The sequence below is a fragment of the Cervus canadensis genome, chromosome 4 (genome assembly GCF_019320065.1).
Source record: "Cervus canadensis isolate Bull #8, Minnesota chromosome 4, ASM1932006v1, whole genome shotgun sequence".
NCBI lineage: Eukaryota > Metazoa > Chordata > Mammalia > Artiodactyla > Cervidae > Cervus > Cervus canadensis.
In genome coordinates, this window is record NC_057389.1 from 60,956,739 (window position 1) to 60,983,435 (window position 26,697).

Here is a 26,697-nt window from a genome sequence, read left to right on the forward strand (position 1 = left end):
TATGTTTCGTGGGTTACATGGTCATCAGAGGTTCCAAAGCTGCATTTACTCTGTGATTTATTACATAAAGAATTAAGCTTAAGTAATCAACATTCGGTAGAAATATGACTACAGGGAGATTAGTTCCACGGGGAATCTGGTCAGCTAATGCAGTTAATAAAAGTGTCATCAGTGAATGGATCCTCTTGTCAGCTCCACCAAGAGAAAACTCATGCCAGGAAGATGGGCCCAAGACTTCAGATCTGCTAATGAGGCTGCCTAAAAAGGGGGGGCAATGGAGTGACTGCCTTAGAGTAGGAGGGGTATAGAGAATGTAATCAGGACTCAGACTTCTTCTCCTGTAGAATAGTATTAAAAATAAAAGTCCTCATGCTGAGTATGTGTGGTGTCCAATCCTATATCTATTGAGGATTGTGTTTCTATGCCTGCGCCTCTACCATGGCACAGACTGCTAAATCAGTACTCCCCAAGTGATTCATACGGATGGGCAAACAATCTTTTCTGTCCTTTATCATGAGCTGGAAAAAGCACAGTGAATGAAAAAAGACTAGCCAGATTTAAAACTGGATCAGCGCTGGTCATTGATTTTAGGCACTTGTTTTCATATTGGTATTATCTAGTCTGTACTGCAAGTTAGATCACTGCTTTCATCTAGAGATGGATGGGGACTTTGCCTTTACATTCCCTAAACCCCCAACTAATTCTAGGACATCAGTCATTAAAATTACAGCCAAATACTGCCAACCCTGACTTTTGTCATAAAGCTACACGTGACAGTTTTCAGGGAACTAGGACTAAGCAACACCAGCAAACTGTCTTGCCTCGACCTACTTGGGGAAACATTCAGAAAGAGAAGATCTGCCAGCTGATGACTACATTTTTTACATTTTCAGTAGATCTGAGAAGAATCCTAGTCAATATCATGCAGATGTGATGCAAAAAAAGGGGGGGATGGTGGAAGTGAGAGAAATCCTGGATTTTCTGTGGATCCAGTAACCCAGTAAATTCAAGAGACAGATGTCACTATAGAACACAGGGGTCAGATTTATACTAGTCTTCTGGAATATTTTAGAAGTAATGATTACAGCAAAGTTTGGGCCCATGGCTGGAGCTTCCCCTCCTCTGTTCAGATACTTGTCTGATCAACATTTTGTGTTCCTGAAATGTCCAACAAGACAAAAAACAAAAACAGCACTTGAGATAAACATGAGGTTGCCATTAAGCCACTTGTGGTTTTTTGCACTTTCTGGGCTCCAACTCTGAGCTCAGTGTAGTGGAGGGTGTGTTCATAGCTAAGTGACAAGCATTATTCCACAGCATGAGATAATTTTTGGTGGCAATGCTCATTCCAAGGAAAGATTCCTCATTAGAGAACTTGTCAAACTCACTCTGAGGCAGCCAAAGGACAGATAAAACAGTCAAGATATTTTTAGTCTTTTCTTTCACCATTTAGAAAGAAGTCTTTCCAAGTTTGGCAGAGACATTACATTTCTGAGGATTACAAAGAAGTCACATCTTCTGTGTGAAGAAACCAGCCCTCTCTAAAGGCCCCTGGTCCCCCAGAGGAGCAGCATGGTGGGGACTCTGTTAAGATGCTGGTGTCTCTCCACCCTTCGGGTCGTGCCTTTATATCAGTCCAGTAATTCTATAGAAAAGCCAGTCATTCTAGCAATTCTATGTGCTAAGAGCTTTACTATACCTCCCTCAAAGAAATTAGACCTTTGATGCTTTTGTAAATGTATTCATAAAACGTCACTGCTAAACCTCATCGATCTGCTAATGTCCATCCATGTCTAGCAAATGTTGAGATCTCTGTTTCCAACTTAATGGTGCATTTACTTCCCAATAGTTGCTGTCCAAATTTAACAACTATCAGGGGCCAAAATTTCTGAGCCTGCCAGAATAACCTCATCATATCTTTCCCATTGAATTCCCAAGGCTGTCCATTATATTTTTACATAAGCTTCTGAGGGCCCCTAAAAAGACAGCTGAGTAAGGAGATGAAATAGGTGAAGAGTGTCAACAGGAGTTGAGCTTACTAATATGGAGACTAGAGAGGGTAACCGAGTCACAGACGCGTACATGCGGTGATAACTGCGGGTCTGGAGCATGGCACTGGTTTGTCAGGGTCAACAAAGAGAACAGTGATTTTTTATCATTTCTCATTGTAATCTCAAAACCTGGGTGAGGTGAAGCAGCTCAGTGAAGGATCGGTGAGTTCTTGTTCACGTGGATGCTCTCAGGTAAATCGCTTCCCAGGGAGCTCTTTATCCTCTAAACAAGGGCTGCCGTGCCAAAGGGCTTTTCTGACTGATCGCACTGTTTTCCATCCTTTGATTTCCCATTCTGATTCATAATTTAGGTTGTGTGTCTGTTAAAATCTGAGAGCTGAAAAAATAACCATCATCCTCAAGGACTCAAATGGTCTCTCTGCAGCAGGTGGATGGGAGAAGTCGGCTTCGGGAGTGCTGAGGAACTGCACAAGTTCTAGTTATACAAGAACAAGAAGGGAAGCTGTCTGCCTCTGTTACCTGTTAACCCTTGTGGTCCAGCTGTCCTTATAAATTAGTCCCCACACTTGGGCAGCGAGAGCTGTAAACAACTTTAGACTCCTACCTGATATCTTTGCACTGTGCAATCTAACAGTTCATAACTCTTGCATATAACTCTAGAAATATTAAAATGTTAATCATTGCCCTAAACCTCCTTAGCCTCATCCCAAACAAAATCATCTAGTGAGAAAGGCATGAGAGACTGCAGCTTTTGAAGGCCCAGCCTTGCCAAAGCTGAAATGTCATCCAGACAGAGGACAGAGAGAGGACAATGCCTCCACAGGTCTTTGTATCCTCCCCATTTGTAGCTACCAGAGAGCTGAAAGTGACGTGACAGTCACTCAGATGTGTCCGACTCTTTGTGACCCCGTTGACTAATACAATCTGCGGAATTCTCCAGGCCAGAATACTGGAGTGACACACAATTAAATAAAAATCCTTACGCAATGTTTAAAGCATTGCCACAGAGGGGAAATCTGTGCCAGGAAATAGAGCATTTTCAGCTCTTCTGTTCCAATAGCTGCGGCCCTCAAATCCAGACAGAGGGGCCATCACATGTCACCCTGCTGGGAGAGGACTTACAAGTGCCAGAGGGCTGACCACCTCATCCTTAGCCAAGTCTGAGCCCTGCAAAATTCTCTTCCCATCTCTCCACCCATTTCCTACCAGGGTTTTGCTTGTTTCTGTCTCCACTAGAAATCAGCCACTTTGAAGGGAAGACCCAACTCTGACAGCTTGTTTTAGCTCCATCACCTGCAGTGTCCAGCATCAACTTGTGCATAGACAGTTCCCCAAAAGGGCTCGTAGCATAAATACATAAGGGCGCTATAGTCCTTCTGTGAATCCTTGCACACAAGCTTTTCAAGAGTCAGTCGATTTTTTTTGTCTTTTTTTTTTTTTAGAGTCAGTTGATTTTAAGTTTCCCCTTAGGAGAACTGCCTAAGGCTCTCTGGTGTCACATACTGAGTATTTCCTATAGGCCAGTAGCTGTGATGCATTGCACATGTTAAATAATTCATTCCCTACATCAACCCTATGCAATAAGTACTATTTTATCCCCATCTTACAGGTGCATTCCCTGAGACACAAAGGGATTAAGAAACTTGCCAAAAACTATAGAGTTGTGATTTAAATCCAGGGTCTCTGCTGCAGAGACCTGGCCTGAGCCACTGTCCATGTACACATGCGCATCCCAGCATTCCCAATCACCCAGTTACATCGGCAGCATCACAGCCTTCAGTGCTGGATGTAAAGATCTTAGCTGCTGACTACTGACCTTTGAATGAATCTGATTCAGAGCTTTATAGTTAGCAGGGCTTTTCTAGAAGGGAGGAGTCAAAATCACCATGTGATTAACTACTCATTTCTCTTCTTTCCTTAGAAGCCCTACTTTTATAACCCACTATTTATTACTCAGCACCTCTTCAGCCCCCAGGACAAAGAGTTAGAATCATACAGTAATGTGAAAACACAATGATCAGAGACACCGTGCACTGAGTGAACATATACTCCCCACTTCAAAGAAAGAAGGTTCCTGAGCCCTGGGTTAGATATTTTTAAAAAAGAATTTTTGAGGGAGCATTCTGAGTAATCTGCCACAAACTTAGTCAAGGTCATTCAAAAATTTGAGAACCACTCCAGCCTTGTATGTTTCTTTTTGAAAATGCTTGATCCAAAGTCTGCCTCCATTCAGCTTTGCACAGCTTGTACACTAAGCCCTTGCTTGTGGCCACTGGCAGCAGGCAGAGAGTGAGGGTGGCACTTGATGAGAAGGACTGGGGGTTCTGAGTGAGAAGAGATGCTGGCAACATTCTCTGCATGCTCTCCTGCAGTCATGGCCTACCTCATGGCCTTGTGGCTGCGAGGTCCCCATTAAGTGCTTCCGCTTGTGGGCTAAGAGCCCAGTGCCACTAAACACAGAGGGGTGTCGACAAGTAAAAGCAGGTGCCCACCCTGAGGGCTGGAGAATGAAGTTCATTTGGAGCTAATTCAGGAGAACTACTCAGTTATTCTCATATTCATCTGTTTTCCAGAGTAAAAGAATAGCACCCAGAAAGTCTGGGCTGAGCCAGAGACTTAGTGCTTCAAGCTTGGGTTTCCTGATATGTTGTCAGCTCATCAGGGCCAAGTAATGATGCAGCTGCCTGAGCCCATGTTTCAAACTCACCAGATGTGCTCTTCTAGCAGAGCACACCAAGGCCTAGGTCTTCTGAAGCCCTTCCATCTCTTTCTACACCTAACACTGTTATCTGACCCCTTTAATGACTCCAATACTAAGAGCAGCAGGTATATATTGGTTAACTTTTCTCCTTTCTTTTGGTTCACCTGGTGGTCTTATGAAAGGAGGAAATTTTTCCCAAGCATAATTTGCTTCAAAAAATTGAGACAAATAGGAAATGTCACCAAAAAAAGAAAAAGGAAATCACTGAAATGATTTGATCTCATCTGACCTTTATCAATGTTTACCGGTTAAAAAGATGCTTTCAAGACCAGAAGAAAAATAGGAAAAATGCATGAATTACTAACCTCGCTTTTCCTCCCTGTGGCTTAAATCAAGTGGGACTGAGTTCAGGGTAACCTTCCACAACACTGAAGGGCCTTATCAGGGATTTTCCTTATGGTCTGCAATAAATACAGTAACTCTGACAGGTGCATTTTCTGCCAGAAGACAACTATTGGAAGGAGGGCACAAAGAGAACATTAAATTTCTCAAAGCAGCTCCTGTGGGGAATCCCAGGGCCAGCAAGGGTGCACCTGCATGGCAGATCCTTGCAGTCAGGTACTTGCCTCGATAAGAAGATGGAGCAGTGTCCCCATGTCCTCATCCAGGTAGTCACTGGGAGATGTTACTTAGAGCCCAGTGATTAAGGAGTCAGGAAACTTGGCTGGCAACCCTGTTAACAGCTGTGTCTATCTCCGTCTTCTCCACCTTTGTCTGGCATCTCTGGGACCCTGCTGGGACAGGCAGACCTGGTATCCCTTGCCCTCTCAACCCTTCCTCTCCCCACTCTGCAGTCATTCTCCAACTTCCCTCCCCTCTCTCCACGACCCCAGCCAGGACACAGTGACAGGAAACCACGCAGTGACTATGTAAGAATGTCTCCTGTCTACAGCAAAGTATCCCAGCTTGTTGGTTGGGAAATGGAATCCAAAATGCCAACTCAGTCAGATAAAATGCTGAAAAACTCAAAGTAGGTTTTTGACATCACATTCATAAGTCAACATGAAACATGGTTAGATTCCTTTTTTTTCACTGAATTTATATGAGGTATTTTATTTGTCCTTATACTGAATCTCTGCATCCTGAATTTAGTACATCTACCTATGTCTAAAAATTATCTACAATCCCTACCTTATAAATAACAAGGTTAAACTTTACAGAGAAATGTCATGTGTAGGACGTTTGTGGGCCGCATGGTTTTTAGGTAAACCTCTTTGTCTACTTCTGAAGTTATTCTAGTGCCATATGACAATCTGATAATGCAGTTGATTCCAAACAAGTTCTTTCCAGCACAAGTAGGGATTTCCAATGTTCAGACTTAAAATGCAGTTTTTTAAAATTATTTTTTTAAAAAAACTATCATTTTTAATTTCAACAGATGGGTTCTGTAGCATTAGAATGTTACAGTAATAACTAGCACTGTTAAAGTGGATGATTATCACACTGAAGCATATTGAAAAACATTGTCAAGCTATCCGATTTATAAATGTTATGCTAAATATAGTCAGAGTTAGGGAAGTTTCCCCAGGAGAAACCCTATAGTTGATCTTCTGCTGAACCAATACTCTATATGCTGGCTGACATTTCACTATGGGACTCCTGAATGACGCAGACCATGAACATTAACTGGTCACCGACTATAACTGAACATTTGCCCTGGAGAAGGAACTGTGTTCCAGAAAAGGTACCACTCTTTGCTCTTGTCTTATTAGTACCCCTGGCTGAGGGGTCAGATTAGGTGAGGGTGACAGCAGTGACCTGGAAGAGACCCAAGTGGATTCATTCACGAGAGCCAGCAAAGACCCCCTATGCAGCCCCCAAGTTACATCTCAGAGATCCAAGTGGCCTTTGCATGGCAATCCATGGATAAGAAGATGTGACCAATACCTGCTCCCTAACAAGGCATCTTTTGGATCACTTCAGGTTTACATGGAACTGCACAAATTAATCACATTCTCGGCCACAAAGAAAATCTCAGTAAGTTTTAGAGTAGTATAATAGAGGCTATGATCTGAACATACTGAAATAAAATTAGGATTTTTTAAAGCAAGCGGGGAAAGTCCTGTGTGTCTAAAATCTAAATAACCTCTGACTTAAAATGAAATAAAAAGGGCAATTATAAAATATTCATAACTGAGTATCAAGGAAAACACTACAAGTCAAAATGTACAGAACATAGCTAAAGCAGAACCTAATGCAAACTATATGGCTTTAAATAAATTTACCAGGATAGAAGAAATGCTGAAAATAAATCATCTCACCTAAAATCCAAGAAAATAGACCAAAGAGCAACAGAGCATATCCAAAGTGTAATTTAAAAAAAAAAATTCTGAACTCTATTGAAACAGATTTTTTTTTCTAGGTTCAAAAAGCATAAAATTCATATCCACGTGGTTGGGGGTAGCTATGCAGTCAGACTGTAACGTGATGTTACATCAGTGTGTTCCACTCCTTTCTCTTACCACTCCCATTGAATTTTCTGAACAGGAAAAATTAAAATCAGTAGAAAACAAATTCAGTCAAACAGCCTCTCACATAAAAACTATAGAAAATGTCTGGGTTTGGTGAGCAGCTTCTGTCCAAAATGAGGAATTCTCTGGTTCAACTTTCAGCAAAAGCCTTTTAAAGAGAGCCCTGTGCCTGCCTGAAGCTGCCAGATTAACGTGTCTTATATACATTTTGTTTCCAGCTAGGACGAACACTGAGGAGCCCTTTCATGAAATTTGTAGCCCATGCAGTTTCTTTCACAATCTTCTTGGGATTGTTAGTCGTGAACGCATCAGACCGCTTTGAAGGCGTGAAAACCCTGCCCAACGAAACCTTCACAGACTACCCAAAACAGATCTTCAGAGTGAAAACTACACAATTCTCCTGGACAGAAATGCTCATCATGAAGTGGGTCCTGGGTAAGCAAGTCACTGTCTTTTATTCTCTCCTCCTCTAGTTATATTAGGTAGGACCTTATTAAACTCTGACTTCAGAAGCTCTTTTTCTCTTGAATGCACTCTTGGCAGACAAAATGGTGAGGAGATGACCAGCATGGAAACCAAAGTCAACTTCTGTCTGTGCTGGTATAAAAGATGCACAGACCTGTAATATAAATCCCAATTTTGAAAGGACTTGTTTGGGGGGAATTTATTCCATACTTTTTATTATATATGTATTGAAAGTGACTATAAAGTGTCTGTGGGGGTGGGGGAGAACATGTGGGCTTACTCATTTAAATATAGTCTACTAAAAAAAAAAACAAAAAAAATAAATAAATAAATAAATAAATATAGTCTACTAGAAGCCTAGTGGCTCAGATGGTAAAGAATCCACCTGCAATGCAGGAGACCTGGGTTCATTCCCTGAGTCAGAACGATCCCCTAGAGAAAGGAATGGCTACCCATTCCGGTATTCTTGCCTGGAGAATTCCACGGACAGAGGAGCCTGGTGGGTTACAGTCCATGGGGTCCCAAAGAGTCAGACATGACTGAGCAACTAACCTAGTAGCCTTAGGAAAAAAGTATAAGACTGCATAGTTTAAAAGATATTTTTTGTTACCACCGAATACATAGTAAAATACCAATAATATAAAAATCTAAAAAGTTAGGGGACTAACATGTTCTCATTATTTGTGTTAATGAACATAATGAAGCTGTGAAATTCCTCTTTATGGTGATATTTTGTGTTGCCAAGGTCTGCTACTAGAATTGCCAAGGAAATTATTCCCAGGTGTCTCAATGACTAGCCAAGAAAGGGTATCTCCTTTTCCCTAACTTCCAAGAACTATTACTAGTATAAATTAGCAAGATAAAATAAAACAGACAATGGCTAAAACTGTACATGGTCAAATGTGTTACAGATTTTTCTAACACTGAATTGATTGGTAAAAAAAAAAATCAGACTTTGTAAGAAACAATGAAAAACTGCAAAAGTTACAACCAGTGATATTGTATATAACCAAAACTTGATCAATAAATTATAAGATTTACATCAAAAAGATTTGAACTTGATAAGAATGTTTTGAGTAAAACTAAACCAAAAAAAGACAAAAAAATGTATGCAATACCAAGATTTTGTCAATTAATTAAACTGTCCTAATAGTATTTGCCACCACCACTCCCCCGCCCGCCCCTAATTGCCTTTCTTAACAACAATTCAATATAGGCATAGCATTCGTCATGTTTATGTTCACAAACATTGAGTCAAAACGTATTCAGGGTCAAAGTGTCCATACTACCAATCAACAAATTCACAGAAGAAGAAATACTTGAAAAGACAGCCTAACACCTGCCCTGTGCTAATCACACGACTGCACAGTGCCACAGGTTCAACCCTTCTGGCCTGAGAGCACCACAAGAGCTGAACCACTGAAGAAGATCCCACAGACCCCCAAACTGAGACCAACTGGGAGTATGGCCTTTAAGCTGCATCTCTCAATCAGAACAAGGTAATGAGGAGAAGAATGGTTTGACCCAAAGGGCAGAGGCAGGAAAGCATGCCATGCTTCCCAGGAGCTTTTAATCAACTGGCAAGTCTGCAACCAAAGGCTCACTTAGTGGAGTTGCCGGCACTCAGGTTGAAAAGGAACAGTAGAGCCTGTTGTAGAGTGAGTTCTGTGGCCTTCCACAGCTCCGTGTCTATCCCCATTCTCCCTAGTATAACGCCCCCACCTCCAATTTAACTAAGTTAAGCACTTTAACACTAGGTACTTTGCAATGGTCTGAATGTTCGTGCCCCTCCAAATTCATATGTTAAGACCCTAATTCCAATGTGATGGTATTAGAAGTGGGGCCTCTGGGAGGTGCTTAGGTCATGAGCGTGGAGCCCTCATGAACAGGATTAGTGTCCTTTAAAAGAGACCCCAGAGCGTGCTCTTACCCTAACTCTTCCACGTGAGGATACAGCAAGCAATCTGCAACCTGAAACATTCTGGCACCACGATCTTGGACTTACAGCCTCCAGAACTGTGAGAAATAAATTTCTGTTCATAAGACACTTAGTCTGCACAACTTTGTTACAGCAACCCAAATTAAGACATCGTCTTCTTAAAAAAAAAAAAAAAAAAAACTCATATGTTGAGTTAATGAATAAAACAAAGGATTTACAGCACCATTCACTCACTCATCTCATAACCCCACCTGGACAGCAGGTATAAGACTAGTAAGTGCAAGCATATTCCCCCTTAAGTGGGTATCCTATCATATGTTACCATGATTCTCCTACTAGGCCATGACGTCTTCCTGATTCCGTATTTCTCTTCCTGGGTATCAGGGCATTATCACAATAAGAGGGAAGCATCTCTAGCTACAGAGGTCCCAGCTTCCAGCTTCTACCCATCAAAGCAAAGCTGAGTTTTCAAGACTGTTACATCATTAGTATTATGAAGGGGAAGGCTTATTTTTCATTGACCTACTTTCTATTACATTTGAGACAAAAGAAAGATTCTAACTACTTTTTCTTACTAGATTATATTTTTCAAACTTTTATTGTAAATAATTTTAAGTATTGGAAATATCAAAAGAAGATTATAATAAACCCTTTGGGCCAATCTCGCATCTTCAACAATTAGCAAATCAAAGCTAATCTTTGCTTCATCCTACTTCCCTTCTCCCAACTCCGTAAAATTTTGAGCCAAATCCTAGATTTCATAAAATTTCATTTACAAACATATTGTGTGTATACTAAAAGAAAATTTCTCTTTCACTTTTTGCTAATCTTTATGTGCTGCAAGTTCACTGACATTTTTTCTGAATCATCTGTGATTTTGATCTTCAACCAGTGAATTTTTCATTTCAAATATTGTATTTTTCAACCCTTTAAGTTCCACTTGGTTCTCTCTTATAACTTTTATTTCCTCCTTTGTGGTGTTTGTGTTTTCCTTTAAATCCTTGAACATAATGTATGTATTTATAGTAAGAACTGTTATAAAGTCCTAATTTCATTATTTCTATCATTTTTGGGTTACTGACTAAACTTTCTCCGGGCATGGATCATTTTTTCCTATTATCTTGGTGAGTTAGTAATTTCTGATTGAATGATGGACACATCATATGCTATATTGTTTAGCATCTAGATTTTATTGTCTTCAAAGAGATATTTTGTTTTATTCTGACAGGTTGTTAAATTCTTACAGATGAGTTTGGTCCTCTTCAGACTTTCTCAGAGTGGATCTGGAGAAGCTTTACAATAGGATTGATTATCGCTGTACTAGAGACACACATCTGGGGTCACTACTAAATGGCCTCAATAATCAACAAAGGCTCTCAATTCTGACAGGGCAGAGCTCAAACATCTCTCCACTCTGGGTGAACAGTTTCTGAGCCTTAGAAATGATTCTCCTTACAGCTCTCTGGTGGTTGTTTGTATAGTTTTACTCTATGCATTCGTGACTTAATATTAAGGGAACATTCAAAAGGATTTTACTTATGTAATTTACTTATGTAAATTTCTGGACTAGTTTTGTTTGTGTTTGGTTTTAGGTTTTTGGTTCTGCATAGTACCTTTCTCTCTGGAACCCTGCATATAACATCTAACCACTTCAACCTTCCTGAACTCCAATCTCTGTCTCTTCAATTCATTGGGACGGCTGCTATGCTTCTAGGATCCCTCTCTACATCCTGCACATTGAAATGTGCCTCTAATTCAAAAAAAAAAAAAAAAGACAGGGCTATCATGTGACTTATCTTTCTTGCTTCTCTTCACTAAGGATCACAGAGCTGTGCTATTTCCAACATCTGAAAATAGTTTCTTTTTTTCCCCAGTTTACTGCTTCACCATGACAGATAATAGAAATCGGGATTCTTTTTCTAAAACAGAGCTACAAACATAAAAGAAAATGCATAATCTATTTTCAAATACCCAGTCAGTATTCAAATTTCTTTGAGAAGATAAATTGAATAAATATCTGCCTAGCTTCCTTTCTCTCCTCCTTCAGGTCTCTGTTCACATTTTATCTTATCAGAGGAGTTGAGCTGGTAAGAGGAAGCTCTCTCACCTGCCCCCTTTGATGAGATGAAATGTGAACAGAGACCTGAAGGAAGAGAGAAAGCGGCCTTTGCAGGCATGTGGGTGAAAAGCATTCCAGAAAGACAGTTCAGTATGTGTTGAAGGCTTAGATTCAGGAGCAAGCTGGCGATGTCTGAGGAACAGCAAAGAAACTAGTGTGGCTGCAGCAGAATCAATAAGGGAGAGATGGCAGAGAAGAAGTCACAAGGACAGGCAGGGCCAATCACACAAGGCCAAGGAGGCCATGGTGCAGAGCTGAGATGACTAAAAATGACTAGATGGTTCTGACCAGAGAAGTGACATCCCACAACTTCATTTTCTAGTGGATTGTAGGCTGCTGGGTAGAGAACAGATGATTCTGGGACAAGAGCAGAAACAGGGAAACCAGTTAGGAGGCCACTGCAGTAATTCAGGTGGAAAATGGCTGATTTTGAGGAGGCAGTAGAGTAGGTTATATTTTGGAGGTAAAATCAATAATAGTAATTGCTACTGGATTGTCTGTGGGATGTAAGAGAAAGAAGGTGGTCAAAGAAAATTCCAAGTGTTTTAGTTCAAGTAAGGTATAATAGATTTCCTCTAAGGCAGGAAGTGCAGCCATGAAATTAAGACTCTTGTTCCTTGGAAGAAAAGCTATGACAAACCAAGACAGCGTATTAAAAAGCAGAGACGTCACTTTGCTGACAAAGGTCTGGCAAGTCAAAGCTATGATTTTTCCAATAGTCATATAAGGATGTGAGAGTTGGACCATAAAGAAGGCTGAGTGTGGAAGAATTGATGCTTTCAAACTGTGGTGCTGCATAAGACTCTTGAGAGTCCCTAGGACAGCAAGGAGATCAAACCAGTCAATCCTAAAAGAAATCAACCCTAAATATTCATTGGAAGGACTGATGCTGAAGTTGAAGTTCCCATACGTTGGTCACCTGATGCAAAGAGTTGACTGACTGGAAAAGAACCTGATGCTGGGAAAGATTGAGGGCAGGAGGAGAAGAGGGTGACAGAGGATGAGATGGTTGGATGGCATCTCAAGTCAATGGACATGAGTTTGAGTAAACTCTCGGAGATAGTGAAGGAAAGGGAAGCTGGCATGCTGCAGTCCATGGGGTCGCAAAGAGTCGGACACAACTGAGTGACTGAACAACAACTAATGCAGGAAAGACCAGGGAAGGAGCAGTTTGAAGAGAGACATGGAAATCAAGAGTTCAGTTGAGATTATCTATTAGATCTCCAAGTGGAAATGTCAAGTAGCAAACTGGATATACATGCTGAAGTTCAGAGAGGCTGGGGTGGGAAACATTATTTGGGCATGTCAGTCTATTAAAAGTAAATTATATGCAATACCTCAACTGTGAATGTGAACGGATGAAGCGAGAACCAAGCCCTCTGGCACAGTAGCAGTTAAAGGATGGGGAAACAAGAAGAATCTTATCCAGCAAAGGAGACTGAAGTAAAAGAGTGGTGTCCGAGAAGCCAACCAAGTCACTGTGTCAGGACCCACGGACTGATCACTTATGTAGAATGGTGCCAACAGATCAGGTGACAGGAGGCCTGAGGATTGACCACTGACTTCAGAAGCAAAGTTCCTGAGTAGCGAGAGGGGATGGGACCCAGCAGGCCAGTGGAGGGCTAGCCCTTAGCAGGAGTGCGGAAGCTTCCTCTACTGTACCAGGAGGAAGGTGGCATTGAGGGCAAGAGTAGGTAGCCTGCTAAGTGCAGTGGTAAATGCACTTGCACATGTAAGTTTTCTGTTAGCATTGTTTCCATTTTCTCAATTTTTTCCTCCACAAATCCATTCTAGTTGTTAAGCATTATATTATATACCAGGCACTGTGCCAGATAACAGGGAAGCAGCTCTAAAAATAAGACGAATATTATCTTGACTCTAAATACTTCCTGGAGTTCTTTAATTATTCAATATTACTACTGCTACTAACAGCCTCAGAAAGACACTGAGCACGGCGTACACTGCTCTCTCCGGGCGGGCAGACCCTAAGGTCCACCATCTGATCTGACCTCTGCTCAGACTTGGAGAGGCTTGAACTGGCAGCAGGCCCCCTCACTGAAAAAGGCCTCAAACACTACTCCCAGGCGCTGCCAGGAGAAACACAGAAACACAACACATGGTTCTCTTCCCCCAAGACTCAGGAATGTGGTCCTTTGGACAGACTGGCTATACAAACACCCAAACCATGACTCCCTCTCGACCAAGGCTGGACAGGACTTTAGGACCCTAACAAGTTCAACTGGCTCCCGCAGAGATGGAGAGGGGCTGATCACTAACAGCTGAGGGGCCTTGTCCAGGTGTCCCTGCTTCTGCCCTTATCACCCCCGTGCCTCGGCAGATGCTCAGCGCAGGAGCTAGAGATCCACTGAAAATGTCATCAGATTGTGTTCCTTGGCCTCCAGACTCTTTAATGCCATCCCATCTCCCCCAGTGCGAGAGCCACTGTCCCTGTAAAGGACTCAGCCCTCCACCTCTGTGCCCTCATCTCCCACCACCTCCCACCTCTCTTGCTCTCTCTTAGCCCCACCTGCCTCCTTGCTTCAAACTGTTTCTGCCTCAGAACCTTGACTTAGGCTGGTCCCTCTGCCTAAGGGTTTCCCCCAAGGGCAGTGCCATGGCTCACTTCCTCACCTCCTCAGGTCTCTGTTCAAAAGTATCCTTTTCTAAGTGAAGCCTTTTTTTAACTGACCTACTTAAAAATTCAAGGTCCTCCCCCACTCACTGCCCTCCTAGTCCCCCCTTCTCTTTTTCTACATGCTTTCCTTTGTTTCTTACCAGGCTCCTCTGTCCATGGGATTTTCCACACAAGAATACTGGAGTGGACTGGAGTGGGTTGCCATTTCCTTCTCCACGGTATCTTCCTGACCCAGGGATTGAATCTGTGTCTCTTGCATCTCCTGCATTGGCAGGCAGATTTTTTACCACTGTGCCACCTGGAAGCCCCAATTAATATTAGCATTTCTGTAATCAAACAAATTGTAGCTCTTTTCATTTTCTGTTAGCTCTCACTCCATGTGGATATCTGGTATTCCCAATTACCTCTTTCAATGGCCACATAACATGTCAATGATCTATTGCTTCTCCAAATCTCTACTGGGCATGTGGGTTGTTCTTCTTCTGCTGTACAATTCTATGGAAGGGTCAAACCCAATCAGAAATATATTCTTCCTGAACTCCAGGTGCTTTACTTGATTACCAGCAGAGTTTTGAGACACTTCTGGATTATAAATCCTGGAGATTTAAAGTAAGGGCAGAGCAGATGGAAGCCACAAGGAGATTAAGACTACATGCAAAGATAGAAGGAAAACCAGGGCACGGTATCAAGAAAGACATGAGAAGAGCATGACATAGGAAGGAGAGACGAATTTGCTAGTAGACATGTGTGTTCTCTAGAGCTGTAAGATGACCTGCTTTGGGAACGACCAAGTAAACCAGAAATCATAGACCCTCGGCCTGGAGAATCTCCGACATCAGTTTATACCATAGGAACATATCTTTCTTGCCTATCTCATTAGCAGTCATTAGCAGTCACTCTGGGGTAGAGGAAAGAGCTGATAATCCATCATGTGAGTTAGAGACTGTGGCTATACCAGTGCTCACCAGAGGACTATAACATCTGTGGTCTGCAGAAAGCCATGGAGCTTGGAGGGCAGGAAGCCTCTCCACTATGCATGTCCCTTCTCCATCTAGGAAGAGAATTATGTCATGAAGACTCTCTTGAGCCAACTCTTACAGAGAACCCGGCAGTGTTTTCTTAAACAGCCACCCCAGTTGAAAGCCCAATTGATGGAGATGTAAATGTCTAGCAAAGTAGGAAAACACACTTAAGGAGGAGAGGAGGAAAGAGCTTGAGACCGGTTATCAAGAGACCCAGGCCTGACTGTGTCCCCTCCTCCTTGGTGGCTCTGCCTCACTAAATTTCAGCTCTCACGTGTGTAAAATGTGAGGATCAAGTTGCTCCCTCGGCCCACCCACCACAGATTACAAGCTCTCTGAGGGCAGTGCTAAGCCTTAGCTGCAGAATCATACATGTAAGTTTGACCAAGAATAAAACTGCCAAAGAAAATGAGCTGTATTTCTCACCTAAGTCATTCCTTTGATGGTTTCTTCATTGATTTAGGTAAGATTTCCAAACAGACTACTTCAACCAAACTGCCAAAATTTCTCCCAGCAAATCAGACCACATTACTGATCCATTTATCACCTTGAGGAGCTATCTGGCTGCTCAGGGTGACTATCTAGATATCGAGCTGCCTCGTCTCCCCCTCAAGGTCTGAAGGAGGGCGTTTCAGGATCTACTGGGCCTTCACTAACCTTCTCTGATGCCAATCTCTAGCCCCTTATCCCTACTAGCCCTTAAGCCATACTGAGCCTCCTGCAGTTTCCTAGAATAGCCTGTTCTCCGTCATGGCCACGGCCTTTCAGCCCCTGCTCCTTCCCCCAGCTAACTCCTCATGTCAGGAGTCACCTACTTCAGTCAGTCAGAAGTATGTTATTACAGGCACTGTGCTGGGTCTCATGACTATAATACTGACTGCTCCTATCCCTGTGTGTCCACACACAGTCTCCTGGACATTCTTATTACAGCATCTGTCACCTTGTAGCACTACTGTTTGTAGACACACCTGTCTCCAGCACTAGACCGTGTTTGGGGGGAAGGGACAGCATCTTCTTGGCTGCTGTACCCCTAGAATGGTCCCTGGCACAAAGTCGGAGCTCAACACTGTCCATTAAGTGGTGAATGAGTTCCTGAACAGTGACAGTAAGTCTGCGCCTAGTAGAGAGCATGCGGGGGGCTGGGGAGGCGGGCGACAGTGCAGTGGAAAGAGGGTCCTGAACTCCCTAAGACTCTGGATAATTCACTTGTCATCTTTGTACATGAGTCTGTCCATCTGTAAAGTGGAGATAATTAGAGGAGGCACCTACCAGGCTGTAAGGAAGTTTTAGAGTTGGAAAAGGGCCTAGCACAGGGCCTGGCACCTAGAGGGTGCTTAACAATGATTAGCTACTAAAAGTCAGGGGAAAAGATGAGCTTTGTTAGAAAATTTTTGAATCTATTAATATCATCTCCTTGCCTGGAAAACAAATGAACCTTAAATGAGCCTGAGACCCAGATCTGTTGCAAAGGACCTGCCATTGAGCTGGAGTTTGGATGTTAGGGCTTGAAGGTTGAGGGCTTCTTGGCATATTCTCCCACCTGTGAGTTAACAGAATGCCTGAGCCCCGACTCAATAGTCAGAAGGTAACCCAGAAGAACAGAGAAGCCTCCCAGGAGGTGGTCTGGGAGTCCGGGGACAGTGTAGAGAAACCCTATGTAGAGGAAGGGGCTATGGGCATTTAAGGAGTTCACACAGTTAAGCCTCACAGGAATCTGAAGGGGGATTCCCTTCTGAAAAGCATCTGAGGCAGGGATCAGGGTGAACAGCCTTTTGAACTGTCAAGCCCCATCTCAGCAGCCTGCAGGCCTTACTTAGAACCTGCCTGAATGAAAAGCTACTCATTTCCCTCAAGGCTTCCCAGCATGTCCCAATCTGTTCCCCTGCCAGTCATCCCCATTAATTACCAGTGACCTTGCTCTCTGGGCTCCAGACATCCCTGAGTGAAGGGGTTGCCTGAAGGAGGCTCTAGTGCCCAACATCCTTACCCTCTAAGCCCCTGGGCTCCATATACTCACCGGATTGACATGCTAGGGGCAGGAGTCCAGGGGGCTCAGCTTGGATATAAAATTCTGAACTACCCTCGTACCTTGGAAGCAGGAAACCTGATTTCAATCACTAAAGTACTTAATTTCACACATTTCTTTTTTCATTAAGCATTCCTGTTGCTCAAACCCTTGGGCCCATGCTACTCTTACTCATGGCCTTGGAATAATTTAAATTAGTCTAGGTAAGTTAACATGTAAATCTGGGAAGACTGACGTGGGCGCTGGACCATGGAGGAAATGATTTGCAATCCCCAATGAGGTGCCTCTATGTTGGTCAGAAAAGTCAGTTTACTGTAAATAATTTGCATTTCAGATTTACAGAACTTTTAGTGCTGGAAATTACATCAAAATTTCAAGAAAATCAAGGAACTTATCCAAGGTCACACACCCAATAAGTGACCAAGGTAGAATTGAACCAAGGGCTTCCTGAATTAAGGTAATTGATAGCCTGTAATTCTCCTAGTGCTCAGCTAAAAGCAGTCCACCAAGACATCAGGAATTTTAATTATCAGGGGGAGGGGGCAGGTGCATAGAGGAAAGCAACAAACATTATTTTTTCCAGCCTGTAATGGTTTTTCCCGTAACACACTTTAAAAACCTATTTGAACAGGCACAGATGAAAGTACATTTCAGTGTTAGAGAAATTTTACTTCACTGAATTACCACAAAAATTTTCAAAGTGTAAGCTTTGGAAGTATGGCTTTGTGAAGATAAAAACCAGGGAACAACAAGGTGTGTGTGGTGGTGGGAGTCTTGTAAAAAGATTTTCAATGTTGTGGGACATTTCCTTTTGCAGAGACTCCAATTTGATACAAATATGCAGCTCTTAGAATCTGTTTCATTAAACAAAGCCACAACTTTTCTAAACAGCTGTGGGAGAGGCAGGAGGAATGGGAGAAGAGAGGTCATCCATATTTGATGCTCAGGAGCCAGGAGGGTGCCAAGAGGCTGGCGGTGTTAACCTTTAGGGAACATGTGGTCAGTGAGCTGGAACTGTCTCACTAACCAACCAGTTAGTGATTCTTTTTACCACATTAACCTCCTAAGTAAGCAGGTGAAGTGTAACATGATATAGAATGGGCTAGTTCTGCATCAAATCTTTCCTATGTCTGAGTAGCTATAAACTCTTCGATGCTAATTAGAAAACATTCAAGAGTATTTTTCCTTCATTAAGTGTTAGCTGCTCAGTCGTGTCCGACTGAATCTTTGTGACCCCACAGGCTGTAGAATACCAGGCTCCTCTGTCCATGGGATTTCCCAAGTAAGAATAGTGGAGTAGGTAGCCATTCTTGTCTCCAGGAGATCTTCCCAACCCAGGGATTGAACCCAGGTCTCCTGCATTGTAAGGCAGATTCTTTACCATCTGAGCCACCAGGGAAACCTTTTCCTTCATTAGCTGCTTTCAACCCAATTCTATTTCCTGGAGGAGCAAAGACCATAGTGGTCAAGAGCATGGACTCTTGGGCAAGACCTTCCAGACTCAAATTTCAGATCTCCTGCCTCCTGTCTGGAGAATATCCTCACTTTGGCTAAGAATATGTTAACTGTAAAACTGGGATAATAACAGAATGCACTTCATAGGGTTATTGCAAAGATTTGAGGGAGTTAATACATATATATAGAATATGACACAGTATGTATGTATGATAATAAATACGTGTATTATAAAATGTTTATTATCAAAATGTTACTGAGTGATTTATTTTTAATCATATAAACCAATTTACTTTTAATAATCAGTGAAGATAACGGTAGAGAAAAGCACTATTCAATACGAATATAAGGCAAGCCACATCATAAGCCACAATTTAATTTTAAATTTTCTGATAGCTACATTATAAAAGCTGAAATTAATAATAGATTTTATCTAACCCAATATATCTAAAATATTAGTATTTCAACATGTGATTGAAATTTTAAACTGTTGAAATATTTTACATTTTTTGTGTAAAGTCTTTGAAATTTGGCGTGTATTCTATACTTATATATGTAGCATCCCTCAATTTAACTGGCCGCATTTGGAGTGCTCAGTAGCCACATGTGACTGGTGGCTACCTTATTGAATAGTGCAGGTATACACACTGGAGTTATTAGTCTAGGCTACCTCATGAGACTGACTTGGAGGCGGGGTGGGCGAGCTAGCAACATCCTGTTGATTTCTACATTGCTTACTATGTAACAATGAAGACACAAGTCTTCAAAATCCAGTAAGTTATAAAAGAGTAAGGAAAAAACAAAACTAATAACCAAAACAAACAGTTGCAGGAGAGGCAGAAGGAACCTGAAACATTCACAGAAATACAAAGGAAAGCGAGCTAATGAGGGAATTAGGGGAACTGGGTTCTAGATCATAACTGGGAAAACCCTTTCCCATTCCCAGACGTCAGTTTCATTACACTTAGTTTAGAACTGTATGATTACTTATAACCTTCCAGTTCTTAAAATATACAAATGTCAGCCATTATACTTCTCATATATTACCTCCAGGAATCTATCAACAGATGAGAATTCTCTCCTCACACCTGGAGATGATTTATCTGTAAGCAGGACAGGTGGCACGAGTTCTTGCAGCCTGAGAATTTCCTAAGTCTACATCTGCCTTTGAAAGCATATTTTTGTGCACTGCTGGCTCTCAACATTCCAAGCTCCAAAGAGCTTATTACATTTACACCTGCACCCTGGTTCCCTCCATGGTCCCTATGGTCGCACACACCCTGAGAACTGAGAACAGTGAGCCTGACCTTCTCACTCTCCCGCAGGAATGATCTGGTCCGAATGCAAGGAAATCTGGGAGGAGGGGCCGCGGGAGTACGTGCTGCACCTGTGGAACCTCTTGGATTTCGGGATGCTGTCCATCTTTGTGGCCTCCTTCACCGTGAGGTTCATGGCGTTCCTGAAGGCCAGCGAGGCCCAGTTGTACGTGGACCAGCACGTGCAGGACGACACACTGCACAACGTCTCACTTCCGCCGGAAGTGGCCTACTTCACCTACGGTGAGTCGGGAGTTGCGGTAAAGATGAGTCTGCAGGTGTTCTGCTGCGCATTGATTGGTTTGTTTGCAGGGTGTGGCCAGGAGCTTGGGTGTTCCGCAGTTGGTGGTTTATAACTTGGCTGTGGCCCACTTTGGTTTTTTCTAATGTCAAAGCAGACCCTCCTCACCATCTCCCAAGGAAGTCTGGTCCCTGCAATAAACTAGCAATAGAATGTGGAATTAATGACTATGAGAAATGTATCAATTTGTGTTGGAAAGGATGGATTTGTTTTGGAAAGACTCTTGGACCCTCCGTGGGATTCTTTTCTTTTTTTGTTTTTTTTTTTTTTTTTTAAGAAATCTCATTTTTTATGTGGATCCCGGAGTTTTTCCTACCTTACTGGATCCCTGTATTCTGTGCAAGAATAAGTCTTGCTTTCCCAGTTCAAAAATTATTTTCTCGTAATAAGATATGTTCTTAGAAGGTGCCTTAGTTCTTTCAAATCACAAGGCCAATGTTAGGTACTAGATTGAATTTTTAGTAATAATAGTAAGAGTTATAGCATTTATCGAGGACCCACTTAGATGTGAGGAACTGTATAGACATTTTACACTATAAACTTCATTCCTTGCAACAGCCCCATGGAAAGGTTATTTTTGTTGTTCCTATTTTATTGATGAAGAAATAGGTTTTCATGGCATGGTTTATAATGTTCCCAGAAATACAGGATTGCCTTGGATAGCAAGGGATTCTTGTTCAACATGAAATGAAAACAATGCAGATTGGCATAGCCTTTATGTTCCCAGGCTTTGGAGTTAGAGAGACCTGGACTCAAATCCTATTTCTGTAGCTTACTGTAAGGACTTGTTTGCTTAATTTTTCTGACCCTCAATTTTCCTATATGTAAAAGTGGGATAATGCATATGTCAGAAAGTTTGTGTTGAGGGTTAAATAAGATAGTACACATGAAGAATTTTGCACTGTGTTCTGAAATATTAAATGCTCACTGATAGTTATTATCACTACTACCTCTGGGGTCATTTTCTTGCTCACTCATTATATCTTCTGTACTAAAGGAGAAAGATGAGTGGGGGAGAAGAAACAACAGATATCTGTTGTTACCAGTCAATTAGCTGGACATTACAGTGGCAGCCCCTACATCATGAAGGTTTGAGTGTCAAATGTCCCTGTTATATGAAAGCCACATGGTGCTTGTGATCACAGAATCTTCATGATCCAGTGCAGCAATGATCTGCAGAAGGGTGGCCCCTTAACATAAAAGTTGAGTTGTTGCCCATATTCATTGTAGATTGAGGTAGGCAGATTATGTTAAATATAAATGTGGGAACCCCCCCCCCAATTAAGAAATGGAGTCTTGTAGAATTACAAATCATCCCCTCTTCATTTGTTGGTTTAGCAAATCCAGACATTTTAAAAGCATGGGCTTGTATACTTTCTCTTCAGGGTTTGTTAAGGAAAGATGAGAGAATCTTGATACTGCATTGAATACTTTTCTTAGGGCTGTGATTCAAGCCACAGTATTGTTCACTCGTGACTTCTATTCCTTTTATGGATTGTATTAGAGTCGCACCCAGCCCAAAGCTTTGCACTTTATTGCCCTTGGCGTTGTGGTTCACCCTGTGCCCTTGAAATCTTTCTCATCTCAAAGGCTTGGTTTGTGCCCCAGTTATGGAGGCAGAGTGCCCTCTAGTGGTCATCTAAGCAGTGGTTCCTTCCAACTTACAGAGCACCAAGTAGGCAGGTGTTTTTCAGGTTGCAATTTTTTACCTAAAAACAGCTACAAGAGGAAGAAAATCCCTTTGTCTGAATTGTCAAAGTGCTATTTGCTTTTACAACCATCAAAACTCTTAAAAGCCAATCAAAGTTGAATCAGTTCAGTAAATTTGCTCAGTCGTGTTCAACTTTTTGTGACCCCATGGACTACAGCACACCAGGCCTCCCTGTCCATCACCAACTCCCAGAGTTTACTCAAACTCATGTCCACTGAGTCGGTGATCCCATCACCATTTCATCCTCTGTCATCCCCTTCTCCTCCCATCTTTAGTCTTTCCCAGCATCAGAGTCTTTTCAAATGAGTCAGTTCTTCGCATCAGGTGGCCAAAGTACTGCAGTTTTAGCTTCAGCATCAGTCCTTCCAATGAATATTCGGGACTGATTTCCTTTCGGATGGACTGGTTGGATCTCCTTGCTGTCCAAAGAACTCTCAAGAGTCTTCTCCAACACCACAGTTAAAAAGCATCAATTCTTTGGCACTCAGCTTCCTTTATAGTCCAACTCTCATGTCCATACATGACTACTGGAAAAACCATAGCTTTCACTAGATGGACCTTTAATGGCAATGTAATGTCTCTGCTTTTTAATATGCCATCTAGGATGGTCATAACTTTTCTTCCAAGGAGCAAGTGTCTTATAATTTCATGGCTGAAGTCATCATCTGCAGTGATTTTGGAGCCCCCCCCAAAATAAAAGTCTCTCATTGTTTCCATGGTTTCCCCATCTATTTGCCATGAAGTGATGGGACCAGATGCCATGATCTTAGTTTTCTGAATGTTGAGTTTTAAGCCAACTTTTTCACTCTCCTCTTTCACTTTCATCAAGAGGCTCTTTAGTTTGCTTTCTGCCATAAGGGTGATGGCATCTGCATATCTGAGGTCATTGATATTTCTCCCGGAAATCTTGATTCCAGCTTGTGCTTCATCCAGTCAAGCATTTCTTATGAAGTACTCTGCATATAAGTTAAATAAGCAGGGTGACAAGATACAGCCTTGACATACTCCTTTCCCAATTTGGAACCAGTCTGTTGTTCCATGTCCAATTCTAACTGTTGCTTCCTGACCTGCATACAGGTTTCTCAAGAGGCAGGTCGGGTGGTCTGGCATTCCAATCTCTTTCAGAATTTTCCACAGTTTATTGTGATCCACACAGTCAAAGGCTTTGGCATAGTCAATAAAGTAGATGTTTTTGAATACTTTTCACTAAAACTTCTGACTGGGTCACTAGGATCTGATAACAGCTATCTTAATAGATTATCTTACTTAATAGATTATCTTAATAGATAACAGCTATCTTAACAGGTTACAGGAGTAGCTTTTATTATTACAGCTGAGGTTTAAAATAATAAATTATAGGGAGAGATAAAAACAAAATTCCTTTTGGGGTCTGTTTGAAGAATCTGAGTCCTATTTTATGCTATCTAAATGTGCTATTTATATATGGAGAGGGCAACAGATGTATTGGAAAAATATCATTTGGTCCCCTACTTCTCTGAGTTATGACATCGATGAGGACACAAAGTCCATAAATTTATATATCTCCATTTATAATTTAGAATGCACTACATTAAACTCTGGCAAGTAGAGGCCTGGCTTCCCTTACTAAAAATCTCTTACCACCCTTTATTATTGTAATTGTTTAACAGAGTCTATGCAAATAAAGAACAAAACCCTTCCTCTTCCATCTCCCTTGGGGACCAAAAATCACTATGTAATATCCTTACTATTTGCATTTATCTGGCTCTGAAAAGGACCCCATACCCCAAATCCAATCTTTAGAATGGCAATAATAGTACCTACTCTACAGGGCTGTTGTGAAAATTACAGCTAATGTAAGTATAAGGGCTAATTTAGGTTTCTCTATGTTGCTCCATTTAAGTTTCACTTAGTATTTCTCAACAGGGACTCAATTGACTTGTTCAGCAGGGCAGTCCTCATGGCTGGTCTGTCTGGAACACTGCAGGATATTAGCATCCCAATAATACTCCTACTCAGTCACTGTGATGACCAGGGATGCCCCCCAACACATACCATCCTAGGAGGAAGGTGTCCCTTGAAAATCACTGTTTTGTGTCTTGACATGTAGTAGGCAGCTTATTAAAGAAAGCTGCTGCTCTCCGCACCATCAGAACTACAGTAGGAATACTGTACAGGTTTGCTCTGGTGTAGGAATACACGCAGGATGGTGTAGACCCTCACCAGTGACCACAAGCAGAATCTCCCCAGCACAGGACAGGTCTCAGGACTCTTGCCACAAGGAACAGGGATGCCATAGCAAGCCTGGATGACTGGTCACCACTTTTGGGTCCTTAGCTCCACCAAGGAGCAACTCCCAGACACACACTGTCTGGGAAACAAAACCCAGGAGCATCTTCTCAGGCAAGAACCTTCAGATTCCTGGCCCCTGTGTGTGCTGTCACTTCAGTCCTGTCTGACTCTTTGTGATCCTATGGACTGTAGCACGCCAGGCTCCTCTGTCCATGGGGATTCTCCAGGCAAGAATACTGAAGTGGGTTGTCATGCACTCCTCCAGGGGATCTTCCCGACCCAGGGATCAAACCCACGTCTCCTGTGACTCCTGCATTGCAGGCAAATTCTTTACCCGCTGAGCCACCAGGGAAGCCCCTTCCTGGCCCCCATGTGAGCTCATTTGTTCTGATTTATGGCTAAACTTGTGGTTAGGATTTCATTCAATCATTTAACAAGTATTTATCAGCACCTGCTATATGCCAGACCCTTGTCCCCAAGGAGCCCGGGTCTTCTGCAATTTGTTTTCCAGCTAAGCACTTTACATATATGATTTTATTTCATCCTCATAACAGTTCTGTAAAGTTGATGATATTATCCCCAGTTTGCAGATGGGGAAAATGAAGCTTACAAAGTCACTGGATAGCCTCTTCAATAAATGGTGCTGGGTAAACTGGACAGCTACATGTGAAAGAATGAAATTAGAACATTCTCTAACACTATACACAAAAATAAACTCAAAATGGATCAAAGACTTAAATGTAAGGCTGGATACCATAAAACCCTTAGAGGAAAACGGGCAGAACATTCTTTGACATAAATTATAGCAATATCTTTTTTTGATCCACCTCCTAGAGTAATGAAAATAAAAATATAAATAAGCAAATGGGACCCAATTCAACTTAAAAGCTTCTGCACAGCAAAGGGAACCATCAACAACATGAAAACACAACCCACAGAATGGGAGAAAATATTTGCAAATAATGCAAATGACAAGGGATTAATCTCCAAAATATACAAAAGCTCATGCAGCTCTATCTCATAATAACAACCCAATCAAAAACTGGGCAGAAGATCTAAGTGGACAGTTCTCCAGAGAAAAAATACAGATGGCCAAAAAGCACATGAAAAGATGCTCAACATCACTGATTATCAGAGAAATACAAATCAAAACCACAATGAGGTATTACCTCACACCAGTCAGAATTTTGTTGTTGTTCAGTCACTCAGTCGTGTCCGACTCTTTGCGACCCCATGGACATCAGCATGCCAGGCTTCCCTGTCCTTCACCATCTCCCAGAGCCTGCTCAAACTCATGTCCATTGAGTCAGTGATGCCATCCAACCATCTCATCCTCTGTTGTCCCCTTCTCCTCCTGCCTTCAATATTTTCCAGCATCAGCATCTTTTCCAGTGAGTTGGGTCTTTGCATCAGATGGCCAAAGTATTGGAGTTTTAGCTTCAGCCTCAATCCTTCCAATGAATATTCAGGATTGATTTCCTTTAGGATTGACTGGTTTGATCTCCTTGCAGTCCAAGGGACTCTCAAGAGTCTTCTCCAGCACCACAGCTCAAAAGCATCAATTCTTTGGCACTCAGCTTTCTTTATGGTCCAACTCTCACATCCATACATGACTACTGGAAAACCATCGCTTTGACTAGATGGACCTCTGTTGGCAAAGTAATGTCTCTGCTTTATAATATGCTGTCTAGGTTGGTCATAGCTTTTCTTCCAAGGAGCAAGTGTCTTTTAATTTCATGGCTGCAGTCACCACCTGCAGTGATTTTGGAGCCCAAGAAAAAGTCTCTCACTGTTTCCATGGTTTCCCCATCTATTTGCCATGACCAGATGCCACGATCTTAGTTTTTTGAGTTTTAAGCTGGCTTAGTTTTAAGCCAGCTTTTTCACTCTCCTCTTTGACCTTCATCAAGAGGCTCTTTAGTTCCTCTTCACCTTCTACCATAAGGGTGGTGTCATCCTCATATCTGAGGTTATTGATATATATCTCCCTGCAATCTTGATTCCAGCTTATGCTTCATCCAGCCCAGCATTTCACATGATGTACTCTGCATATAAGTTAAATAAGCAAGGTGACAATATATAGTCTTGACACACTCTTTTCCCAAATTGGAACCAGTCCATTGTTCCATGTCTGGTTCTAACTGTTCTTGGCCTGCATACAGGTCACTCAGGAGGCAGGTCAGGTGGTCTGGT

At 42.1% G+C, this 26,697-nt stretch overlaps 1 protein-coding gene across 5 annotated transcripts in view; it reads left to right on the forward strand.

Annotated features, from left to right (window-relative positions):
• TRPC7 (transient receptor potential cation channel subfamily C member 7) overlaps positions 1-26,697 on the forward strand; it is a 139,828-nt gene that overhangs the window by 78,061 nt on the left and 35,070 nt on the right. For all 5 annotated transcript variants that reach the window (XM_043465435.1, XM_043465437.1, XM_043465438.1 and 2 more), the window contains 2 exons: positions 7,463-7,679; positions 20,231-20,464. In XM_043465435.1, coding sequence (XP_043321370.1) covers positions 7,463-7,679; positions 20,231-20,464 — 451 coding nt within the window. The remainder of the gene's footprint in view (positions 1-7,462; positions 7,680-20,230; positions 20,465-26,697) is intronic.